The 22,653-nt window shown below is 53.4% G+C and overlaps 1 protein-coding gene across 1 annotated transcript in view; it reads left to right on the forward strand.

Moving 5' to 3' along the window:
• The first annotated feature begins 357 nt into the window (after positions 1-357).
• The window catches only part of LOC131668341 (atos homolog protein A), a 28,319-nt gene continuing 6,023 nt past the window's right edge, over positions 358-22,653 (forward strand). Inside the window, exons 1-4 of the mRNA XM_058942425.1 lie at positions 358-1,165; positions 21,202-21,428; positions 21,496-21,719; positions 21,840-22,062. Of these exons, the coding sequence (XP_058798408.1) occupies positions 21,204-21,428; positions 21,496-21,719; positions 21,840-22,062 (672 nt within the window). The 5' untranslated portion in view covers positions 358-1,165; positions 21,202-21,203. The remainder of the gene's footprint in view (positions 1,166-21,201; positions 21,429-21,495; positions 21,720-21,839; positions 22,063-22,653) is intronic.

A 22,653-nucleotide genomic window follows, 5' to 3' on the forward strand; every position in this document is an offset into this window, starting at 1 on the left:
TTTTATAAAAATACGTTTGCCGGCATATGTTATTACAAAAAATAATCCAAATTTTTGTTGTATAAGTAACACTTGAATTTGTAATCTTCATTCAATTTAAAAACTTTGATGTATATTAATTTTTATGTTTAAAAAATCGTTTGGGTTTAAAAGTGAACGAAGTGATAAAGTACTGTTTTGTTAAAAGTCAAACTAAACGTAAAAAATAAAACAAAAACGTCAATAGTATAATTGTAAAATAAAATTGATTTATCGTAATTAGCAGGCATTTTGAAGCAAAATGAGCGAAAGCCACTTTCGATTATTACACGAATCGCCCTTACTCGGGCGATTAGCAACAAAAATTCTAGCAGTCGCAGGAGCAGGTAAAGTCAACGGGGGAAAGATATAAAAAAAGAATATAACTGGAGCTGTGAACGATTGCAAGCAGCGAGCAGTGAGAGAGAGAGAGTGGGAGTTGGTGTAGTCGCGGCTATAGAGGGGCAAACACGAAGGAATGAGCGAGCGAACACGGCGGCGCACAGCGAGGCGAGTGCGATTCTCTTTGTGCTCGGAACGACGAGAGACGAAGTAGAGTTGGCAAGCCTGGTTGGCGTAGCAGCCGTCTCTCCGCAGGCTGTCAGAGTTCCTGGGCCAGTTGGCAACAGACCATCGTTCCGCACGGGTCGTCAGCCGCAATTAGAAACGCAAGTGCGTCGTCGTTGTCGCCGTAATCGTTCAAGTTTTGACGAGCGAAGCCTGTAGAGAGCACCAATCCGAATGCTCGCGAAGTCAGAACCGTGTAAACTCGCAGGTGACTCGATCGCCTGCAGGACTTGTTCGTTAAGGGGTTATCGCAAGCAGTAGCTCTGAGGGCGCAGGAGACAGCAACAGTGCCAAGTTGCTCTGGCTTGGTGTGTTTTTTGTTGTTGGTCGTTTTCCGTCACGGCCATAGCCCAGGGACAAGAGGGCTTTGGCCTTTGACCCGAGCAAGCGAAAGTAACGTTAACGACAGTTGGAAGGGAGCACTAACAGAAAGCTGCAGAGGCCACAGAAGAAAGTAGTGAAGGCGATCAGCCATGGGGCCTGACTCGAACATTTGACCCTCGGCTGGCGACTCCGGGCTCGGTGCGGTGTGCAGCAGGATTGTTCAACTGTTCAGGCAGCTCCAGTGCAGTTTCTATCGGTGAGTCAATAACTACCTATACGCACATTCGCAGCAGTTACCCTTCGCGGTTCGCTTCGATCGCCAGCTCTTCTCTCTCCCGTTCTCTGCGTCAATACTTTTCCGCGGCTCTCTTTTCTCCTTTCCCCTTTCACTCGGCCAATTATATGCACAGGTTCGCTCCTCCCAACCTCGCTCTACCCGCACGAGGACCAGTTTTAGCACACATTGTAGCTTCCTTGAGATTTTCACGTGAGGCTTTTAAATGTCGAAAAAAAGTGAGGGGGCAGCGACTATCGGCAATCACGGTGCACTCTGTCTTTTTAAAAGGCTGATACTGCGCGAATAGCTGCACAATGGTTGCCGTGCGCTAGACGAGGACGGCATGAGCGTAGCGCTCGAGGCGCTCGAGACGCAAAATCAAAACAAAGAGGTGCGCATGTAGGGGCAGCAGCCTAAATCGGCCCCTTGGAAAGAACCCAAACAAAAAACCCGAGTTCGTTGATATAATAAGTACATTCCCATTTCTCTCCTCGCTTCTTTGGCTATATGTGTGTTTGGCATCAGCAACTCTTATATATACAGGTTCGATTCCTCCTCTCTCTTGTTTGTTCTCTGTGTATGCGTGCGTGTTCGGCCTTTAAAAGCCAAACATATTTGAGTGGGTCATCAGACGTGTAAAAAAGGAGTAGCTTTGAGTTTTATTCCGTTGATCGAGTCGATGCTTGGCTGTATAGGTGTGTACACTTACGTGCGGTTGTGCGCGCATATGTGGGTTGCCTGTATTTTTGCATGTGTGTGTGCATCGTTCTCTCTCTTTTGCTCTCTCGCTCCCTATCTTTATCGTGCTGCCTTGCTTGCACGGTCCCCTCTCTCGTGCAACGACAGAGCCCGTCTCTCTCTCTCTCTCTCTCACTCACTCACTTGCTTCAAAGTCGCTCCGCACGACATGCTCTCCGGCTTTCCGTCCCGTTAGCGTTTTCGATCGAGCCTCTGGTATTGCTTGCCTGCTGCCTATACATACTCGGTACTGTCTTTTCCGATGGTGTCTTTCGTCGCTTCATTTTTTTCATCGAAGTCGGCCTTCATCCCTTAGACCACACTTCCACATTCAGTGCATCCTCGACGATAATAAAACTTATACACCCAAAATAGATTGACTATTCGTATCGCTAACTTGTACGTTCAAATTGTAACTCTACTTGTTGCTTCTTTAGTTATTATTATTTTATACTTACCTGTCACCTTGGAAATTCTTCACTATAGTCAATCGATTTTTCTCAATTTGTAATATGAAAGTAATAGTTTTGTGAAACGAGAAAAAAGAAGTAAGTTCAGTAAATTCATAGAATCGAATCTTCTTAATACTTGGAATGCCTCGACGCATGGACGAAAATATTGATTTTTTGTTTGACAAAGCCTAGACCAGATGGTACCTTTTTTTATCTTAGAACATCTTTTTCATTTTTGCCTCGAATTTGAAAGTGGGTTAAGGCTCTGTGAAAATTGAAAGCAGTAAAAGTTTCCGATGAAAATTAAACTGTGAAATAAAATACTGTATTGTACATTGCGAAATCTCACACAATTGGATCGACCGTAAAGATATAAAGAAGTGAAACTTGGCGTTTCGAAAGGAAAATTAAGATTATGATCGTTGCAAACTAATAAAAGTATATTTGCTATTGAATACAAGTTTAAGTGCCTAGAGTTGAATTAAATATGACACGGACGCGCAATGTGTAACTCGAACGAGGTCTATAATAATTCAGTTGTAGAGTATTTCTAAAATTTTGTACGTACCTCAGCAAATCAAAATTACGTCAAACTCGTGCAATTTTTATTTGAATTGACAAATTTAATTGATCTTATTCTCCGGATTTGCAGAGGCGTGTTTCGTCACTAACGATGGCAATAACTCTTTTGCGATTTTGCCGGAATGCAGTGATTCCGTTAAATTATTTTACAAGGGCTAATTGATTGTGCGAATCCGAGCTTGAAATCCTGTTTTATTAGAACTCAGTTGATCATGTAGGATCAGTCGACACTGCCTGTAAATAAATCATGGCGGATAAAACTTTGTAGAATGAAAAATGAGATGATATGTATAAAGCGGAAAATGTAGGATAAAGAAACGTAGTTTATAGCAGATGGGTGAAAGTGAAAATATAAACGAAAGAAGAAAGTCATATCGGAAATTAACACGAAGCGGCATGCAGTTGGGTGCTTCCTTGTGCGCGCGCGCGTGTGTGCGGTGCGTGCTTATGTGCGTGTGTCGCTAATGGCAGCCGAGGAAACGCGTGTCGGTGCATGCATTTATTCTCGTAACATATTGCGATTTCACGAATGTATTGCAAGTTTCCTGTGCGCGCCATTGTGCGCGCAGCAAACCTTCGGAGAAGGAGAGAGGCCAACTGTATAATTTCATCAGATATACGCGTTTTCTTTTTTTTCACAACTCTTCGATTCTTCTATTGTATTTTCTGCTTTAGTTGACTCGCACGCCACTGTTTAATATAAAGTTGTCGATATCTGGTATTCCGAAATCCCTTCAACGATCACGGGATGTGGATAAATGAAAAAACGTGCTTCTTGCAGATCGGCTGCAAAGAGCGTACAATGCCAGGACGAGCGTCAGCAGCGCGGCAGTTGATGCATAATGTAGCAATAAATGAATGAGTTTTCGCGTAAGAAGGAAAGGCGCACTGCCGTCGGCATTTATCGTACATCGACAGAAGGAGAAGAGCGGCGCGCGCGATTTTCCAGCGCATAGGATAAAAATGGAAAGTCGATTGACATATCGACGAGGGATGGCTGAAGTGTGATATCTCGAGGTATCGAGGGATAAGCGTGCGGGCCGAACGGAGCGCAGTGCGATAGAGGGAGAGGTGTGGCGGGGAACGCTGCTATGCTCGCGCGAGCACAATCGTGTAAACGAGCTGACCTACATCGGCCTGCTTCGCTCTGTCGCTTGCCCGTTTGCTATTAGCTGGTGCTGCTGGCTGCTGCGGATTCCACAGCTTCTCCGAGATGCTTATTCGCGACATCGTTGGGGGGCAGCCTTTGACGAGCTTCCTTCTCTCTCCCTCTTTTTCGGGCTCTTTCGGCGCCCAATCAAACCTGCTTGAGCGCACTGTACACGTAGATATCTGTGAATATGGGCTAACGTTTGTACACAGATTAGGCGGTCAACTGTGTCCTCGCGACATTCAAATTGCATTCCTTCGCGCTGAGCAAGCGAGTTCGGCGCGCACCGTATGCCGCATCGTATACGTCGGCACGCAACAAGTGCACACGAGGCGATAGTTGTCCATCGTTCGTTAGTTAGTCCATCCGTTGGTCTGATCGGAGCCATTCCGATATCCTCGCTCGTGCCCGTCGGTCTGTAGGCCGAATTTGAGTAAATCCGACGCGCGAGCTCCCGTGCTGCGTGTCGTGTGACGACAGCAACGCCACGGCGTTACGTCATTCGGGTTGTGCGCGCCGCTCTATCACGCAACGGCGGTGTCGAGACTTGGTCAAATTTTTCAGCGATGCATAGATAAGACGGTAATTTCTTGCGGAACACTCGCCAGATCGTATACCGCTGTTTTATACTACCTCCGAGCATTTAAATAAGTTCAGGGTCACAGGCAATCGCGCAAGCGACATTTTGACGCGACGGGTTATTGCGTAAGATGCTTGACATTCGATAAGGGAGCTGCCAATCGTGCTCGCGGAACCTCAACCGACAGGTCATTCGAATCGAATTAGTCGCTTGCTGCCTCTGCAAAGGCTAGACCCTCCGGCTTTTCTCATTTTTATCATCCAGTCCGCTTTCGGGCTTTGGAATTCGCGCGAGGTATACGTCGTGCATCCACTTGCGAGATGCCAACTGCATAGTGTATTCGAGTCTCCAACGGAGAGACGATTGCCGTACGATTTTGCAAGCGCGAGCTGTCCTCATTGTTCCGAGATATTGCTGCTATTTCGACCGTCCAAGTTCTAGCAGCAGTGCCTAAGTCGAAAAGTGCCCAGCCAGAGCTTCCGATTCTTATTTTCCAAAGGAGAAAAACGAAACCAAGAGGCAATGATTTAGCGGAGCATTGCGTCATTGTGTACACGTGGAGGGGGGAAGGGGCCGAGCGTAAAACAACGCTTACGACTTGGCAGCTATAGCGTTCGTTGCAGCGCAGCGCGCGTGGACTACGTAGAACTGCGGGTCAAGAGCAAACGAGCGCGCGCGCGCGAGAGAGAGAGAGAGAGAGAGAGAGAGAGAGAGAGAGAGAGAGAGAGAGAGAGAGAGAGAGAGAGAGAGAGAGAGCGAGAGAGAGAAAAAGAGAGCTCCTTGAAGTAATCGATTTGACAGGAGTCGCGCACGTGTTGAATCAGCTGATTAGAGGCGGCGCGTGCGGCGGCGTTGCACGCCACGCGAGAGCCTCTGTCCCCGATGCTACACGTATAGTTATACAGACCGAGCGAGTTGCGGTTGCGATCGCGCGAGGTCGCGGCAACGAGCGACCAGAACGACGACGGTGCTGCCTCGCAACGGCTGTTTCCAAGCCGCGCTTTACATTTTACATCGCTCACCTTCCTCTCGGCTCCTTCTTCTCCGTTCCTTGCTCGACAATTTGCTCGCATGGCGCCTGACAATTGCGTCTAGCCGCTGTCCATGGGCAAAACTGTCGTTTCTCTATGTTGATTGGCCGGCTTTTCAGTCCTGTCTGCCCCCTCCCCCTCTTCCCCGGTCTGCAATAGCTTTTGTCCGCGAAGCATATGGCTTTCAATGCCACTGGCTCGCCGCGCCAGAGCAAGTGTGTCGCTCGAATTGTCCACGGGTAATTTGTCAAGCGCCCGTTGCAATCGCCTGTGCACAGGGTGGTCGACGAAAAGGACGCGCTCTGCTCTGGACGAAGACGATGCCGGGTGGCGACGAGCCAATGCGAGCGCGCGTACTTTGCACGCACTCGTCGAATGCATATCTCATTGAAAATGTCGGTTGCGTTCGATCGAGTGGCGTTACGTAAGCTGCAGATCGGCGCGACGCAAGATGCGAGCGAGCACGTGGCGGCGCAGTAGGTCGGTCGAGGCGCGCGCTTCCACGCTACGACGCGTGTAATCGCGCCTTGTCTCGGCGGAACGTCGCAACTGCGCGTCTAGTCGCGATGGGCGGCTGTTTTCCTTCAAGGTGCGTGCGTTGTCTTTGTTTCCAGCACGCGCGCACGTGTAACTGGAACGTCGGCTTGCGTAGAGCTTGCGTCACGCGCTTGTCCTTATCGCCAGCGCGCGACTGGTTTTCGTTGTTGTTATTGACGGCGGTGGCACCACAACAATAACAGAGCTCGAGTAGAGTACCGGGGCAGCGGGCAGCTCGGAGCGAGATCGGACCGCGTGCGCAGACGAAAATTCGTCCACGCGAATCGGTCGTGGAGGTGTTGCCTTCGGGCGCGAGCCGTCGACACTCCTCGTGCTTATATTTGCGTTTCCGTTTTTGTGGCACTGTGCCTCGGCAGATAAGCTCGGCGATAAGCCATCGCTCCGGATTCACCGTGCCCGACACCGCTAACGCGCGAGCTCCAGGTCAGTCGTTTTCGATGTTGCCGCCGAATGACCGACGCAGAGCTCGCATCGATTTGCTCGGTGGCCGCTCGACGGCGAGAATGGGTGACGGGCCAATTTGCTTTCGCGCAAGTTCTCGCGGAAAACGACAAAGAGCGCGCGCGCCTGGAATAAGTTCGCATCCAAACTCGCGCCGTGGTTGCGGCGCCTTGAGCCTGCCGCGCAAGCGCTCTTCGGTGCAGAAGCATTGAGAAGCAACGCGCGCGGTGCGAAGTCGCTGCTCGCCGACTGCCGTCGGGGACGCGAGTGAGGCGTTTGTCGAGTCGCGAACTTTGAAGAAAAAGCGGAATGAAATCGAGGGTGTCGTGCGTGAACGTCGTTCTCTCTCGGCGAGCGCGTTGCCGCGTGCATGCAACGTGGCGCGTGCAGTCGGTTTATTTCTGGCAGCGCGGCGCGCGGTAGAATAAGAGTTTCGCGCCGTCGCTTTCACTCGGTCTTTGGCTTAGATTTTCGCGTCGACGCTGCACGCGCTTGCCGCTCTATATCAAGCCACCGCTCGCCCGGCTCCAATTTGGCTGCGGCTACGCATTGGCCGTGCGTACCGCTATAAGTCGCTGCGCAGAAGGCTCGTAGCAGCGCCTTATCGCTCTTGCGATCGGGGGCAAGTCGCGCGAGTGGAGAATGCGTTAACATATGGCGCGCTCGTTTATCGGTTTGCGCGCAGATATGCCGCGACAAAGCGCTCGGGATAGGCGGAAGAGGGGTTCGGCCGATTCGCTCGGCTTGTCCTATTTCGCCGCAATCGAGGCCGAGCGTTCGGCGAAGTCGTCGATAAGAAGCAGAAGCGACCGCGTCGAGGCTTCCTCGCTTCCAGTGGCAGCGGCTATTACTATGGTCTTGCGAACGGTCGAGCCTTCGGGGCCATCGCGCTGCAACAGCGCGGCCCGTCGTTGCCGTGCTCTCTCTCTCTCTCTCTCTCTCTCTCTCTCTCTCACCTTGACTGCTTTACTTTTATGATGATTCACCTCGTCTCTCTCGTTTTTTCCTTTCTTGCCCCCTTCGCTGCTCGTGCGTTCGCGGCTTGCAGCGATTAAGATTGCTCGCGGTTCAATGACCATTCGATGCACTCCTCCACGTCAACACTGTATTTGCCATCGTTGCTCCGCTCTCTCTCTCTCTCTCTCTCTCTCTCTCTCTCTCTCTCTCTCTGCTTCATCGAACTTGATGTGTGTATTTGTGTGCGCTGTACGAGTACAGTCAGCTCTTTTATCAAAAGACGCACTTAATTATTAGGTATTTTATCACTGCTCCTACATTCGTATAATTTTCCGTGGGCGCCATGTGTAAAAATATGGAACTTGGGTAGGTTCCCTCGTAACAAAATGTTTGACGGGTCAATCGAACCGATTGAAAGTGACGCATCGAGGTAACGTTTTTGAAAGTTGGTTGCTAGGTGGCAATGTACTTTCTTGGAAAAGGGAGCTGGTTTTTGTAAGCTCAGCGAAAGTGTGTCAGCTCGAGAGTAGTGGTGCTTTAAAAGACACGCGGTTTAATGAATCTGTGGAAGCGTATATTGCAAAAGGAATGTGTACTTTTCCAATGAGACGTGCGGAGATAAGGCTCGAAAGTACAATAGAACTCGGAGCGAGCGTAGATTTTATAATCGAGAGTGACAATGGCTTGTACGCAGGTTGTTCGCAACGCGAACATCAGATTAGCACGAGACAGTAATTGGCAAGACTTTCGATAATGCAAAGCGTAAGAGTAAAGTGCCGTAATAATGGCGGTAAGGTGGTTCGACGGAGATGAAAATTGAAGGCAGGGCAACTACAGCGGTTGCACGTGTAGCGCTGCAGGGCTTTTCTCCGGATCGTCAAGTAGCGCGCTGCCGTGCTGGTCGCTGCTGGCTGCCACGATTGCTTGCATAATATGCAGCTGACCCAGATACGCCACTGCTACTTCCCAGCCGGCGTTCCCGTTACCCCTTTGCCGCTGTGGCCGCGCCGAGGCGGCAACCTCTCTGCTCTTTCGCCCGCCGGTTTGCCAGTTTTTTCCGCGCGCAACTATCCGTTTGCTCAACTTTCACTCGCGCTTGCCCAATCGCCGGGTCTCTTCCCCCGAAGCCCGGCGCTCGATTTCCTCATTTCGAGCTCTCACCTGCAGCTCGGTTCATCGCTCGCGTCAGGCTTCGTTCCCTTGCACGGTCGCTCCGGCAATTAACCGAGCGTTAGATTTATCCTGCGAAAGCTCCTCCTGCGAAAGGCCGCGCCGCCGCTTTCGCGTTAATTGCCCGGGCAAGATACAATTACACGTATAAGGTATACTCTAGGTGCGCGCGCCTCCACCGTTACGCCGAGTTATTCCTTTCCTTCCATTTTTTCCGCAGCTCCGCTACATAATCCTCGCTAATCATTCGCGAGTTCCATTGTTCCCCTTTCCTTAGCTTAATTGGCAATTGTCTTTATCGCGACGGTTTGCTTCGGTCGTACTCGGTTCTTGCGTCTTTTCTTTTGTTGCAGGTGAGCAAAGCTCGGCTGCGCTCGTAGCTCGCATCGCGCCCGGCTTCTCGGTAAAGCAATTTGCCACTCGTAAGAAGCGAGGGCAGCAGCAGCAGTAGCCCCAGATCGGCTCAACTTCGCCCAATGAACTCCTCTTCGGGAGATCAATGGGGAAAATCAACGGCGACCTGCCAATCAGCTCGGTTGTTGGATCTTCGAGCGTGGCTGGCCTCCGCGACCGACCAACTTTAAACGCGAAGCTCGACCAGCGTCCGACCGATTAACGAAGGACGCTTGGTCGAAGGGCTGCTGCTGCTGCTGGCATAGCAACAGCGAGAGAGAGAGAGAGAGTCCCGGAAAGCTGCAGCCCCTTGGCCAGGCGTCGACCCACTTCCGTGGCCCCGTGCGGACTTCAACTGGGTCACGCGCGCCCCCAATCGATGTGCGACTTGGTCCCCCCCAGCCGGCCGCCCTCTCTCGCCGACTCGCGCGACTTTCCAGCGATGCTTTCGCTTTTCCGACCCCATTTCCAGCCTCGCTCGCGCTTCTTTGTTGGAGCGCACGCCTGCGGCACAGTCGCGCTTTGACGAGCTCGTTAAGTATTCGGACTGGAATAACAATCGAGTATAATTGCTTTGATGCTGCTGCTGCAGGCGAACGCCGCTCTGCGCTAGATAGGCGCACTGCGACGAACATGTCTTCCAGATAACGGATATCTCGGCCTCTCGAAACTTGCACGTACGACTCGCGCGCCCTTATCGCCTGCAGCACTCTTCACCTGACTCGACTCGGCTCTCGACTAACAGCGCTTTTATCGGCGCTCGCCGTGGATCATTATCAGCGGGCAAACGTCCACGCACACGCTCGCGCGCAGCGCGATAAGCACGACCGAGGGCGCAGATTGGTCGGCCCGACGACGCGGACGAGCGAGAAAAGTCCCCGGGCCTGCCTGTACGGTAAGCCCCGTTCGCCCCGAGCAGGCGCATTCTCGGGGATCAACCGTGCTCTTTCGTTCCTTCTTTCGTTACGTCAACGCCAGGTTATCCTCGTTTGTAATTGTGCTGTCAGCCGACGGACCTGATTCGCTCGCTGGCTCGACACCTTCGTGGAAAATCCAGCCGCGAGAGGGACTGCGCGGAGAAGCATCGCTGTTGATTCACTTGTCGACCTTCGCCGAGCTCGGCAACATTGATTTTTCCAAGCTCATATTGCACAGCTTGTACCGTTGCCGTACCCCGCCAGACGTAATGTCTTATGCAATTTGTCGTCGAACAACGAATGCTAAGCCGCGCCGCGGCAGTGGCGTTACGTAAAGCAGCTTTGTTAAGAGACAAGTGCCCCTTCCAGAAGAAAGACATCGAAGCCGATTGGAAAGGCAAAAGAGGCGTACGAGCAGCTCGGGAAAGCAAACGGCGGACGAAGGTTGAAGGGCGAAATCGGCGCGGCTTGGAAAGGAGAGCGCGTACTCCGGCCTCCTCGTTGCGCGCACCGCGCGAACGATCGCTTGGATTTGCAATAACGTCGGCGGGGCAAGGCCTGCCCACTCGCGCTCGCGCGCCTTTCCAATGTGCGCGCGGTCGGCTTTTCCGAGTTTCTCTTGCGTTCGGCGTCGCCAGCGTTGCCGACCGCTTTCCACCACGCCGGTCTTGCCGGCTCGGAGCTTGCGCACACCGCAAGCCACTGGCGTGCACGACGCGATAGAGCACGAACGTGCGAGCGCGTGAGCAATTTCTTGGCCATTAGCTGCTGACTTGCATTCAACTTGACGAAATGGAAGCTCCAACGGACGCCAGGAGATTGTCATTTACGACTGTGCACGCGCCGCAGTCGAAGAGAAAGTTGGCCATATATTGTAGATATTATGTAAATTATTGAAATGGGCTTGAAAGTTAGGCGCCGCGCGCGCGGAAAAGCATCGATCGTTACGTGCCGAAGTATTTGGAGGAGGCGAAACAAGTTACATATCGATCAGCGTCCTGGGCTCGAGAAAGCAAACGACAAGGAAGCGATGATCGTTGGTCGAGCCCGCGTGCGATCAGCGCTTTTCCACTCCAAACCGTTTTACATCGACCGAACTCGGCTGTCGCCGCTCGTAATTATTGGCCAAGTGGTGCTGTAGTCGCGTGTGTGTGTGCGTGCGTGTGTGTCCTAAGCCTGCTGGCTATTATTTCTTGTCAGGGGCTACGCGGGCTTGGTCTCTTTTCTTACGTGCACAGGGGCTTGCTAGGCTTTTGTTGGCAATTTCTTTTTTTCACGCCAAAGTACCACTACACCCCTCTGCCAGTGTGCCGCATTGAAAGACAACCCTAAACAATTCTCATTCTCCCTTGCTGCTTTTTCCCAACAACAATACACTCGGAAACGAGTCCTCTTGATCCATCAGAACTTGCCTCTCAAAATGGCAGCCGAGTGCAAATCCTCCTGCTGAAATCATTCGGCTGCAAGGGAATATCCTCTTATCGAACAATTATTATCTTGAAAACCTTGCACAAAATAGAATCCATCAAGTCTAATTGTCGAATAGAAAGACGTCTCGATGAGCATCAAAGCCATGGCTAAGCTCACTGTATCAATCTGACAATATAGCAGCTTAACGTTTCAGCGTTCGCTTATATCGCAACACACCTTGCTGCCAAATATTTTCACTCGAGATGAGATTATTTTGAGGCTACTCCAAGGCTCATTGAAAACAACAGTCTCTGCTCTGTCGAGAGGAAGGCGTTTTTGGGTTTTGACGAATTCCCCTTTTTGTTGCGAGGTCATTGGCTCAAGCGGATTGTCCTGCTAAAGCAAGAGGACTCGCTGTGGGAATGGCGCACAGAGCTCCGCAGCTTATTTCCAAATCGCACAACAAAAATAGCGAAGCGCGGAGAATACACGAAAAATCGCTTGGCCCCAATAGCCAGGGGGTTCCGTGACAGGCGATATATATATATATATACACAGGCTCGGACATATTTATTTATAAGTGACGTGCTGCGCGAAGAAGTGAGCCCGCGCGAACATTAAAAAGATAGGCTGGCAGCTGCCGCTGCCGGCGTAAATCTGGCGCAATTGGCGAGGAAAAGTGAAAGCCCGCGCGGTTACTTAATTATTCGCGAGGCTGTGAAATCGCGCTTGTGGCGCAGTGGATACGCGTAGAGCCGATAGGCCGAGCAATAAACAAGGCCAGCTATGCACGTGCGCGGCCGTAAGGTCGCGCGAAAGCCGCCGACCGTTCCGCCGAAGGAACAAAGAAAGGACGCCGGAGAACAATGCGCGAATCGCGGAGAAACGACAAGCGGAGCCGGCCACTTTGGCGGCGGCTGGCTGGCTGGTCCGCCGAGTGAAAGGAGACCTGCGACGTAACGCGCTGGCTGCGTTCCCCCGCAGCGACGTCTTCGCTGTGCACTTGGGCTGCTCCGGTTTCTTTTCCGCGAGAGACGGGCCCAAGTGCCACGATCGATATCTCACGGCTTGCCCGTCCACCTCCTCGCTTTCGCGCCTCGCCGCGACATAGCCGGAGAAAGACGAGACGGCAGTAGTCGTTTGGCCCAGTTCGCGGTTCGCTTGCTCGCGCCGATCGGCTAGAGATCCTTCCACGCGCCGCTCGTTCGGCGGCTGACCACTCGACTTCCAAAGCGCGCGCCAGCTGATTGCCAACGATTGATGGCGCAACACGTCCAAGTTATCGGCCCTCCTATCGTGCGCGCAGGCCTAGCGAAAGTTCCCCCCGTTCGCACCCGTGCACACCTATAGCTAGCAGCTGCAGTCTTTTAAATGTCGTTTCGATTGGACCTTTCTCCGATTGCTGCTCCATCTGCGATCGAATCGCGCTCGCTTCGCGGAATCTGGGCCAAGATTGGAACGAGCGTCGACAATTGGCCGCGGAGGCACGCAGCTGAGCCGACCGAGCGAACTGATAGCGGCTGTCCTTGAGGTGCCCGAGCGTATCAGCGACAACGACGGCCGATGTGGACACGTGTATACGAAGGTCTGAGTTGCTCGCGCGAATACGTGCTCGAGTTCTGATGCTCGCTGCTGGCGCGTCGTCGCGGAGAGAGAGAGAGAGAGAGCGGACGCGAGAAGACGAGTCGGAGTGTGCTCGCGTCCTCGTCCTTTTTTGGCCAGCCGAGCGAAACGAGCCGCTCGCTAGCTCGCTCTGACTCGTCGTTGCGAGAGCTGTCCACATGGGCCAACCGAGAGCGACTCTGGAAATAGATCGCTATGCGTGCGCAGTGCACGCCGCTGCTCCCAAGGCGACGCAAGAGAGCAGCCGAGTCGCGCTGCATCCGCCGCTATTCCTTCGTCGAGAAGAAAGCTTCCCCCTCCCCTCCCTTGGCTAGGCGACAATTAATGCAAGTTCAAGCCACGCTACTGCCCGCTGCTGATGTCTCGCACGGGAATGACGACGAATCATCTGCTATTATTAATACGACGCCGCCTCGATTCTAAAGGCTTCACACTTGAATCCACTGAAATCAACTAGGCGACTTGTTTTTTTCCGTTTTCTGTTAAACGCGCATGTGCAATCTACGCGCACTGATAATAAAACTCGTGAAATCCTCTGCTCAGTTTGCGCGTTTTTGCTTGACTCGGTTGGCGGCAGCGAGCAAGGCAATGTCGTCACTTTGATTCGTTGCTCCATGCTCCTTATCCGGCGTGTTTCTCAATGGACGTTCGCGAATAGCGAGACCGTTTAGCGCAGCTTCTGGCGACAATCGACGCGATGCGGACAGACAAGTCGTTGAGGTTTGCTGGTGCGTCGCGGCGCGTGAGCCAGAAAACAGAAGTGCCCGTGCGGGAGCAGCGCAGGCGCGAGCTGCCGGGCAATCAGCTGTTCGTTGGCCGAGGCGCGCCATCTTGTCTGCCGCGGTCTCTTTATACAGCAGCGGCAGTCAGCTGTGTGGGCTCGACTCGACCGCTATCAGCTGAGCCGAGGCGCGTGCGCAACAGTCACCCCCCCCCCCCTCTCTCTCTCTCTCTCTCTTCCCCCCGCTAAGCCACCACTTCTGCACGTGCCGTACACGTCTCTCTTTGCCGCAGCCAGCCGCGTAGCGCGCACAGGTGTGTGCAGCGCTGCCTTCGCTCCGCCCGTGCGTCGCGACGTCGAGGATTATCTACGGGCTTTACAGCCGCGCGATCAACGAACAGCGCCGTTGCGCTCGGGACTCGTGTACTTTTCTTTGTTTCGTCTCTTTGACGAGCCGCTCCAACGCGTGTCTTTTTGCCTTGCGTCGTTCGGCTTCTCGTCGCGGGACACGCGACTGAAAGTTGGTTGGCTCGTCAACGCGATACTCGCGCTCTTGCTTTCAATGAGCTTTCTTGTTGTTTCTGTTGCAGGTGAGTCACTCGGCGTTCGCTCCGAGCAGGTCTCGGCTGCGGGAGAGAAGAGCAGCGCGCAGTACCGTCGCCAATGAGAAACCGGAGTACTTTCGCGCGCGCGAGGAGAATCGAGGCTTCGAAAGTTTTCTAAAGCTTCGGCTCGGCGCGGGGCGTCGCGTTTCAAGCCTGTGCACGTAGCATAAGCGGATCCGGCCGCGCTCGCTCGCTCGCGCACGGCGCACGGTGCACGGGAAATTCAATTGGCCGCCCCTCCAAAGCTCTCCTCGTCCTCCGCCGCATTCTGCAAGCCCGAGCGCGAGAAAGCTCCTGCGACTGGCGGCAGCGCTCGATGCACTCGACCGATCAACTTTGACCGGTCGTGTACTTGGGCTTTGGCGAGGGCGCCCGCGTCGTCGATAAACGCACGCATGTGTAGTTACGGCCTAGCTGTTTTACAAAGGGACCTCGTGCTTTGCCTTTCTGCCGCCGCTCGCCCACTAATCAATGAATACGCTTCGGCCTCCGCGTCCCGCGTCCCAACGCCACTTTCGCCCTTTCTTTTGCATTTTCTTTCTCCGCTTTTCGTTTTCTCCCACCGAGTCGCGCTTCACTTTTACACACCAAGCCATCACTTGCGTCGGCTTTGTATCGCTTTGCATCGCTCCCATTCAAACCAGTATATCCCTTTGCCAATATTATTGCGATGAACTTGTTTTGCAGGCACATTCAGAGACTGTTTCCCCCTTTTGTCCCCCTTTATCGCTGCCGCGATTCCCTTTTAATTTCAACTAATATCGCTTTTCAACCATTCACTGCGTAAAGTGCTTTGGTGCTTTCTTTCTTTCGAACTACCGGATTGTTTGGTTCGTTTCTTAAAACGAAAAGATCTTGTCGAGTTTCAATAGAAAGGAATCTAGATTGACCGTCCGTTAAAAAAAAGTTTCCCGTTATGTCAAGCCAAATTGCAACCCAACCCGATAAATAATCGTCGAATTAAAATATCCGTAACCAAAGCCGCATCCGAATATCCGTATACGTGTAATTCCCCAAAAGTTCATTGATTCGCCATCGTTTTTTTCTCTATTTCAAATTTTTAAATAGTACGATCTTTAAATTCTAACGCACTTTTTAATTTTTTAACTTTGTCGTTCTGTGAAGTGTGGTTCACGTGAGAATTCTTGGTCTCTTTAGGTAGCATAGTCGTCACACCTTCCTCTTGCTCATAGAAGTGCTGACATCTATAGAAGCGAAAATGTGACTTTCACGGCTTTTGAAACGTTACAAAAGTATTGGCAATCTTCAAATTCATATTTCAATATATTTTTGCTTGAATGTCGAGCCTTGCGGAGCTTTGTTAACATCGATTCCGCTGAAACATGTCAATTTGACAAATTCACTAGTAATAAGTTTGTTATACAGTGCTGTGGCTGAAAACCCGACAAAACTTGAAATTTTAAGCGAGATGCGTTTTTCGATATATTGTTGAACGTAGAATTGGAATCTCTTCGGGATTTTCTATAATATGGCAAAAAACCATGGAAAAATCGCGATTCTTTTTTAATGTACGAATGTTTTCAGTTTCCGAAGGCCCACGGAAAGATAAAGTGGAAGAATGAAAATTAAGCGTCGCACTGGAATTTTTTTATTTTTGCGCGAACCTACTGGTATTTCGCGAGAGGTGTATTTGGTATCTAAAACCGAGAGGTGTCGTCGAGCCATAAATCATGACAGTGGTCGCGAGCTTCGTAAAAAGACGTGAATTGATCAAGGGAAAGAGTTAAATGACGACTAGAGAGATAGGAGAGCGAGGCCGAAAAGACGGAGCAAAAAGCCAGAAACGTGCGCTTAGTCGACGCCCAGTAGTTGCATCGCAAAGCTAAACAAGATAGACGGCGCGTGCACGTAAAGCTGGCTCCGGCTCGTCAATGGTTACAGCCCGCGCTGAATGCTCCTCGTTACTGCAGCCGTTAAATAGGCAGCTGCACTTTGCTCGCGCGCAATAACTCGTAACGCATGCAGCTGGCCATTAGCCAAAAGCAAGCGACCGTCAGGTCGAGTGCTCGCTACGTTGCCGATTGGAAGCGTAACGCGGCGGCCGGGCCGATCCGGTTAATTCAGTCTGCTGTGCCGACGACGGCACGGCGCACTCGTTACGTAACGAGCGAGTCGACCGCGCGTAACCGGCATCGGCGGCTCGCTACGAGTGTCCATCGGCCCCCGAAAACCGTGCCGGGGCCACTTTTTCACTGTGCCCCGCGGACGGGCCGCGCAACGGAATAATCGTGGAACCGCGCGGCGCGTAGTCGACCCGTCGCGCTGACGATCGCGCTCGCCGCTGTGCTTTCCGGAAATAAATATTTCACTCGCGCGCGCGCGCCCGTCTCGCCGAGCGCGAGCAAACGAATGGGGGGCCGCGTTGCGAAAAAACCGACGAGATTTTATTCGAGGCAAAGTGGCTGATTTTGTCTCTCTCCGTGCGTGCTCTCAACTGCGAGCTGCGACGATCCGAGACCGCGGCCAGAGTTGGCTTCCGTTTGCGTCGGCAAATAGAATGGGAAGTGCATCGCCGCCAGCCGAAAAGAGCCGTAGCCTTAGGTCGCGAGCGACGATCGAGGGCGACGAGAGCGTGATTCCGCGACTGGATAGGCAGGCTCGAGATCGGCCCCCCTTTCGACGTTATTCTCGCGCGATCTTGAGGTCGCGCGCGCTCCGCTAGAGTCGCTGGTCGGCCCAATGCCGCCCGAAAATAGCCTGCCAGCAGCGGAAATCGCTGTTTCGCCCATTGACCGCGACGCAACGCTCGGCTCTCGGTCTCGTTCTCCAATGTGCCGCCGCCGCCGCCGCCGCCGCCGCCGCCGCCGCCGCTGTGGTGGCTCGCTGTCGAAGGCTTCCACGTTCCACAAGTGGCAGTCTCCTAGCGACCGACCAACCGAGCTTTCCCCTTGCTCCGCATTCCTTGCAATCGTCGCAACGACGAGCGCTTCGTTCCTCCGTAGCAGCTCTCGCGATTTCGCTGCCGCCGCTTGCTTTTTGCCGCTCGCGCGTTTACTTATCGACCTACTCAATCTGCCTCTACGGCCTTTCTGTCTCTCCAATTCTTTCAATTAACGCCTTGCGCATCGCGATCAACAAGTTATTCGTCTTCTAAAAGTAAACTTTCCGATCCACGTACATTTCGCCAACAAAGAAAGTCTTCTGTGCCAGATCTTTTGTGCCGATCTGCGAAAAGTCTTTCCAATAGCGTACCGGGAAAAAGATTATTAATAATTCTATGCTTCATGCAAACGAGTTCCGCCTTCTATAACGTGGTCGTGCTATTAAAAAAGGAATGTAGGAAACAGGTTTCACGACGTATAATTCGATGTTTGTACGGTTTTAAATGCCTGGCAGCTACTTTTCTTAATTGGACGATAATTTTCTTTCATTTATAATCGTATAACCCAACAAATTTTTGCTCCAACTGGGATCAACTCGTCAGCTCTCATTTGTCATCTCTTGACACATTTCGAGTTTCAATATTTTCAATATTATTTAGGATAGACATTGTACATTTATTAGTTATGAACACCTAAAATTTTAATACCGGAAAATATTGAGCGAAAGCACTTTATCCGAAAGTTAAGTGTAATTCAGCCCAACGATTTGAAATCAAGGGATATTTTCGGAATGAACGGCATAGATCGCTATGAAATTCGTTAATGACAGCAGAATCGAGATAGCAGATTATCGACGAGAGGTCCGCGCGCAATTGCACAAACGGTGCAATAGGAGAGAGAGGAAGTAAAGTGTTTGGCAAATACGTGGCAGGTAACGAGATAACGATTTGACCAGGCGCAAGCCGATAAAAAGGCAAAGAGCAGAAGCCACTCAGTCGTATCTGGAGGTTAGATCTGGGACAAGCTGCCTCGGAGTAGACGGCAAGGTGATGCAAGAGACGCTGTACATAGAGGCAGAAGCCGTAGAGCGAACGAGTCGGCGCAGAGCGCGCTCGAGACGTCGACGGGACGTTCGCGAAGACGTTGAGCGTTTCGGTGGTCCGAGGCGTGCTCGCGAACGGAGTAGAGGCCGCGTAGGTGGACCGAGCAGCCCGAAAGCAGCGGACCCACCGAAGGAAGGCGGCGCGCCGCAGCGAGTCGCAGGCTACGTTTTCTGGACGGCTCGTATAGCCAGGCGCGGCGAGAGAGAGAGAGAGAGAGAGAGAGAGAGAGAGAGAGAGAGAGAGGCGGGCGGCGAGGTGCGAGCAAAGCCTGCTCGAGCTGCCCTTAATCATCGCGGCAGCTACAGGCTTGCCTCGTCAAGTGGGCCGCTTCGCTCGCGCAGGCCTGCGCCGCGGAAGCTTCGAGAGAGAAAGGTCATGGACTCGCCGAAATGTCCAGGCAGAGCCGCGCGGCTGGCGTTGTTGTTGTCGGCTGCTCGTGGTCCTGCCCTCCCCTCGTCTCGCTGCTGCCCCAAACCTTCAGCGCGGCTGGCTTCTCCTTCCTCGCCGCTGCCGTCCCCCGCCTGGCGCAGCGCGCGTCGCCCCTGCCCCCGGCCGTTTGTTTCATCTCTTTCTCCTCCAATTTGGCCCTCTTCTTCGGTCGTGCACTCGACTCGACGAGGCCCACTCGCTCGCCCCAGCATTGCCTGTCGATCCTCGAGGGTACACCTTCAAAGACGCCTCTTGGCCGTTGGCTGCCGATGAGCCGACGTCGCCTCTGCTCGCCGCGAGTTCACGCGGCTCTTTAACTTTTTACGGTCGGCCAGCCTTTGTTCCGACTGAACGGTACGACGAAATGGCCCTTCGGTACGCATGTCGTTCGGTACTTTCAATTTGTCGATCTCCCGGCTGCCTGGCTATCGGTGTGCGCCATCGGGTCGTCGTTCTATTCAGCTGCTCTCCGAGCAACACTGACTAGCGAGTGTTTTTGTCGCAAATTCATTGGCACACAGCTGCCGCCGCCGTCGCCGCCGCTGTGCGTTAAGCCTTTGTTCCGTTGAGCGACTATAGCGAGAGGCAGGCGGAGGGCCGCTGGCCGATACGTGCTACGCACTCGCAAGTGCAATGTGGCTGGTGGCAGCGGCGCGGCGCAAGTATAGAAAGCAAAGGGAGAGACCGAACGTCCGTGGGTGCAGTGGCTATTTTTCATTCTCGTTTTGTCGCATCGCTACGGATGTGTATTGGCGTACAGTAGAGGCGTCGAACAGGTTGGTGCTCCGTCGGCCGCGGACGTCGCGTTTGCAGAAAAAGCTCTCCCTCCCTCTCTCTCTCTCTCTCTCTCTCTCTCTCTCTCTCTCTCTCTCTCTCTCTCTCTCTCTGTCTTTCTTATTTTGCGCGCAGCTGAAAGCCACACGAGCGCGATCAGTCGAGGCTTCGCCAGTTTGTTGCTCCTCGCGGGTTGCTGACCCTGCTGCCGCTGTCCGCTTCTCGCGTACGTCGCTGTCTTCTCCCCCTTTCTCGCCTGCATATACGTACGTACACTGGCGAAAACGAGAGAGCGAGAGAGTGTCTCCCTCTTTAACGACTCTTTCTTTCTCCTCCTCGTCTTCGTTCGCTAGTTCTTTCGCCGGCTGTTGCAGCTCCTCTCGCTCGCGACTGCCCATTTATCTCTTTGTCTGCCTCGGTCTCGGGCTGCTACTCCCTCTTCGACACATTTCAGCGAGGCACGAAACCGCCTCTCCCCTCGTCCTTGCCGCTCTGCTCTCTTTCGCTGTTTCGGCCAGCCTGCCTCGTAAATGCCTATACGTACCTGCGTCTTTCGCTTTCCAAGAACTTATCAGCGGCAACCTCCGGCGGGCGTCTATACGATTACACCTCTTCCGTGCATATCGCTCGCCAGAAGTACGGCTCATCGGTCGAGCGCGACGCTCCGTGACAGCCCGCCCGCCCCCTGCCGAACGCCGAGGGAGGCGCGGCAGGGGGCTTCGCTCGAGATTCGGTCGCGAAAGGGCAGGGGCCCCTCCGGCACTGTCTCTCCTTCGTAAACAATCGGCCGCCAGTTGAACGACCGGCCCACAGGGCGCCGACTCGTTCCAGCGCGCCGACGTCGATCGCGAGCCCGACGCCGCGCTGCTCTGGCCCAAGTGCCAAGAGCAAGGCCGCGGACGACGGCGGCCGCTCGCCGTGGCTGGCAAGGTCGCAGCTTACAACATCGCCGCTCGCGGCCAGCTCTTGCTTGACCGTTCGCTTTATTTTTGAACGGCGGCCTCTCGCTCTCGCGTGCGCGCGCGCGCCACGCGTCGCGCCGACGCACTTGGCGCGCCTCGGTTATTTATAGGCTCGTCGCCGGTGCACCCGCGGCCGCGCGCGCCGCTCCAGCCAACCGCGGCGACGGGCCGCTCCTCCTCGCCCGGGCACCTGCCTGCCTGCCTGCCTGCCGGTCGTCCTGCGCCAGCGCCTCTCTCGCCGGTCGCACGCGCGACCTTGAGGCGACGCGCGCTTCTCGACTGTCGCCCTCAGCCGACAACCTTGCCACGGATTGACCGGTGGCCAATCTCTCTCGCCAAATGCTCTCTCGAGAGGCGCAGTCGAACGCCAGCGCGACTCGACCTCGCGACTTTGACGGAAATCCGAAAATTGTCTTCGTCGCGCGTGCGGTCAGACGGATCGGCTCGTCCGATCTCTCGGCCGACATTAGCGCTCGGCTCGGCGAATCGATCGGTCGCGCAGCGAGAACTCGCGGAGCAAAGCGAGCGCCGGCAACGGGGCCACTCGAGCGGGCAGCTCATTGTCGATCGTTGCAGGAATGCACTGCCTAGGCGCGGGCTCGACTGTCGGCAGCAGCGAGCAGGCGAGCCCGAGCGGCTTCGGCAGTCGCGGCAGCGTGCTCAGCGTGGTCCGAGCTCTCGGGGTGCTGGTGTGCGAGGGTAGAATCCAGGGCCCTCCGCGGGGCTACAAGGAGGGTCCGCACTGCGTGCCGCCCCTGCAGTCCGCTCCGAACGACCACAGCTGCGACAGCGACAACTACTTGGTAAGTGCATGCGCTTGGCGGCGCCCGTTCGGGACCTTCTGTCGAGCAGCGCTGCGTTTGTCCACAGTGCGACAGATACCTGGTGTTGGTGCGCGAGATAACGGAGCGCGTGGCCGTCGGCTCGCTGCTCAGCGTGGAGGTGGTCTTGTGCAGCGATTGCGCCTGCGGTCTCAGCAAGTCCAAGAGCAAGCATCGCGTTCTCGGCAGCCCCGACAAGACGCTGCCATGGCAGCAGCAGCACTCGTCCGAGATGCTCTTGGAGTACTGGTCCATCAGCGTGGTGTCCAGCAAGTGAGTGCGCTCGGTCGATCGTCGATGGCCTCGGCTTTCCCATCCTGTGAAAGTTGTCGCCCACCTCGCGCCGATCATCCGACTCGGCTCCCTTATAACGACAACTCTCTGTTCCAACAGGAGTCAGGAAGCGATGAACTCGCAGGGACTGTACCAAGCGGTACGCTCGCGACTGCACTTCAGCCAAGTAGCGGCATGGTGGTCACGGACCAACGGCACCAAGCCCAGCTACGTCGCCACAAGGATCGTTCAGCATCAAGACGATCATCTGAGAAGATTCCGGGAACCGCCGGTCGAGCACACTTTTCCACTCGCGGGCACTGGCGACGGCAATTCCATCAAGGTATCGTTCTATCAACGCATCTTGCTTCCGTACTTTGCGCGCATGTGCCCCCTCGTTTCATCGTACTCAAGCCTCTTCGAATCAGTTTTCGGTCGATCGCCTCGGGGCCTCGATGAACCTTCCTCTCGAACATTCTGCTTCCTACGAGTTTCAAAATTCGGAGAATGGTTCTAAAGGACCTATCGTGACCATACATTGATTCACGCGGAACAATTATGAATCGTATCACGTTTCGCCGGGAAATATCGCGGCTCACTTTGTAAATTATATCTCGCTAAGCGTGCAATTAACGCTATATTGCAATTTGCGTCAGCAATGAGTATACGACATTTATTTTCCTCTTAATTTCGGCTTTAAAACAAAACTTTTATTCGTCTGCTGAATCATTTAATGTTTGTTCTGTAAATAAACCATGAAATGAAAGTCTTTTTATCGAGAGTAATACACATTCGATACAACGATAACTTTTCGTCAGCATGTAAAAGCACCATCTTAAACTGCACATAACCTATACTGTTCCATATTCAATTCAAAGAATAGCTCGAAGACCATTTGTTTTTACTGAAAGTCAATGTGAAAAGCTAAAATGTA

Source organism: Phymastichus coffea, unplaced genomic scaffold (assembly GCF_024137745.1).
Source record: "Phymastichus coffea isolate CEN01 unplaced genomic scaffold, Cenicafe_Pcof_1.1 PCOF00076, whole genome shotgun sequence".
NCBI classification, from domain to species: Eukaryota; Metazoa; Arthropoda; class Insecta; order Hymenoptera; family Eulophidae; genus Phymastichus; species Phymastichus coffea.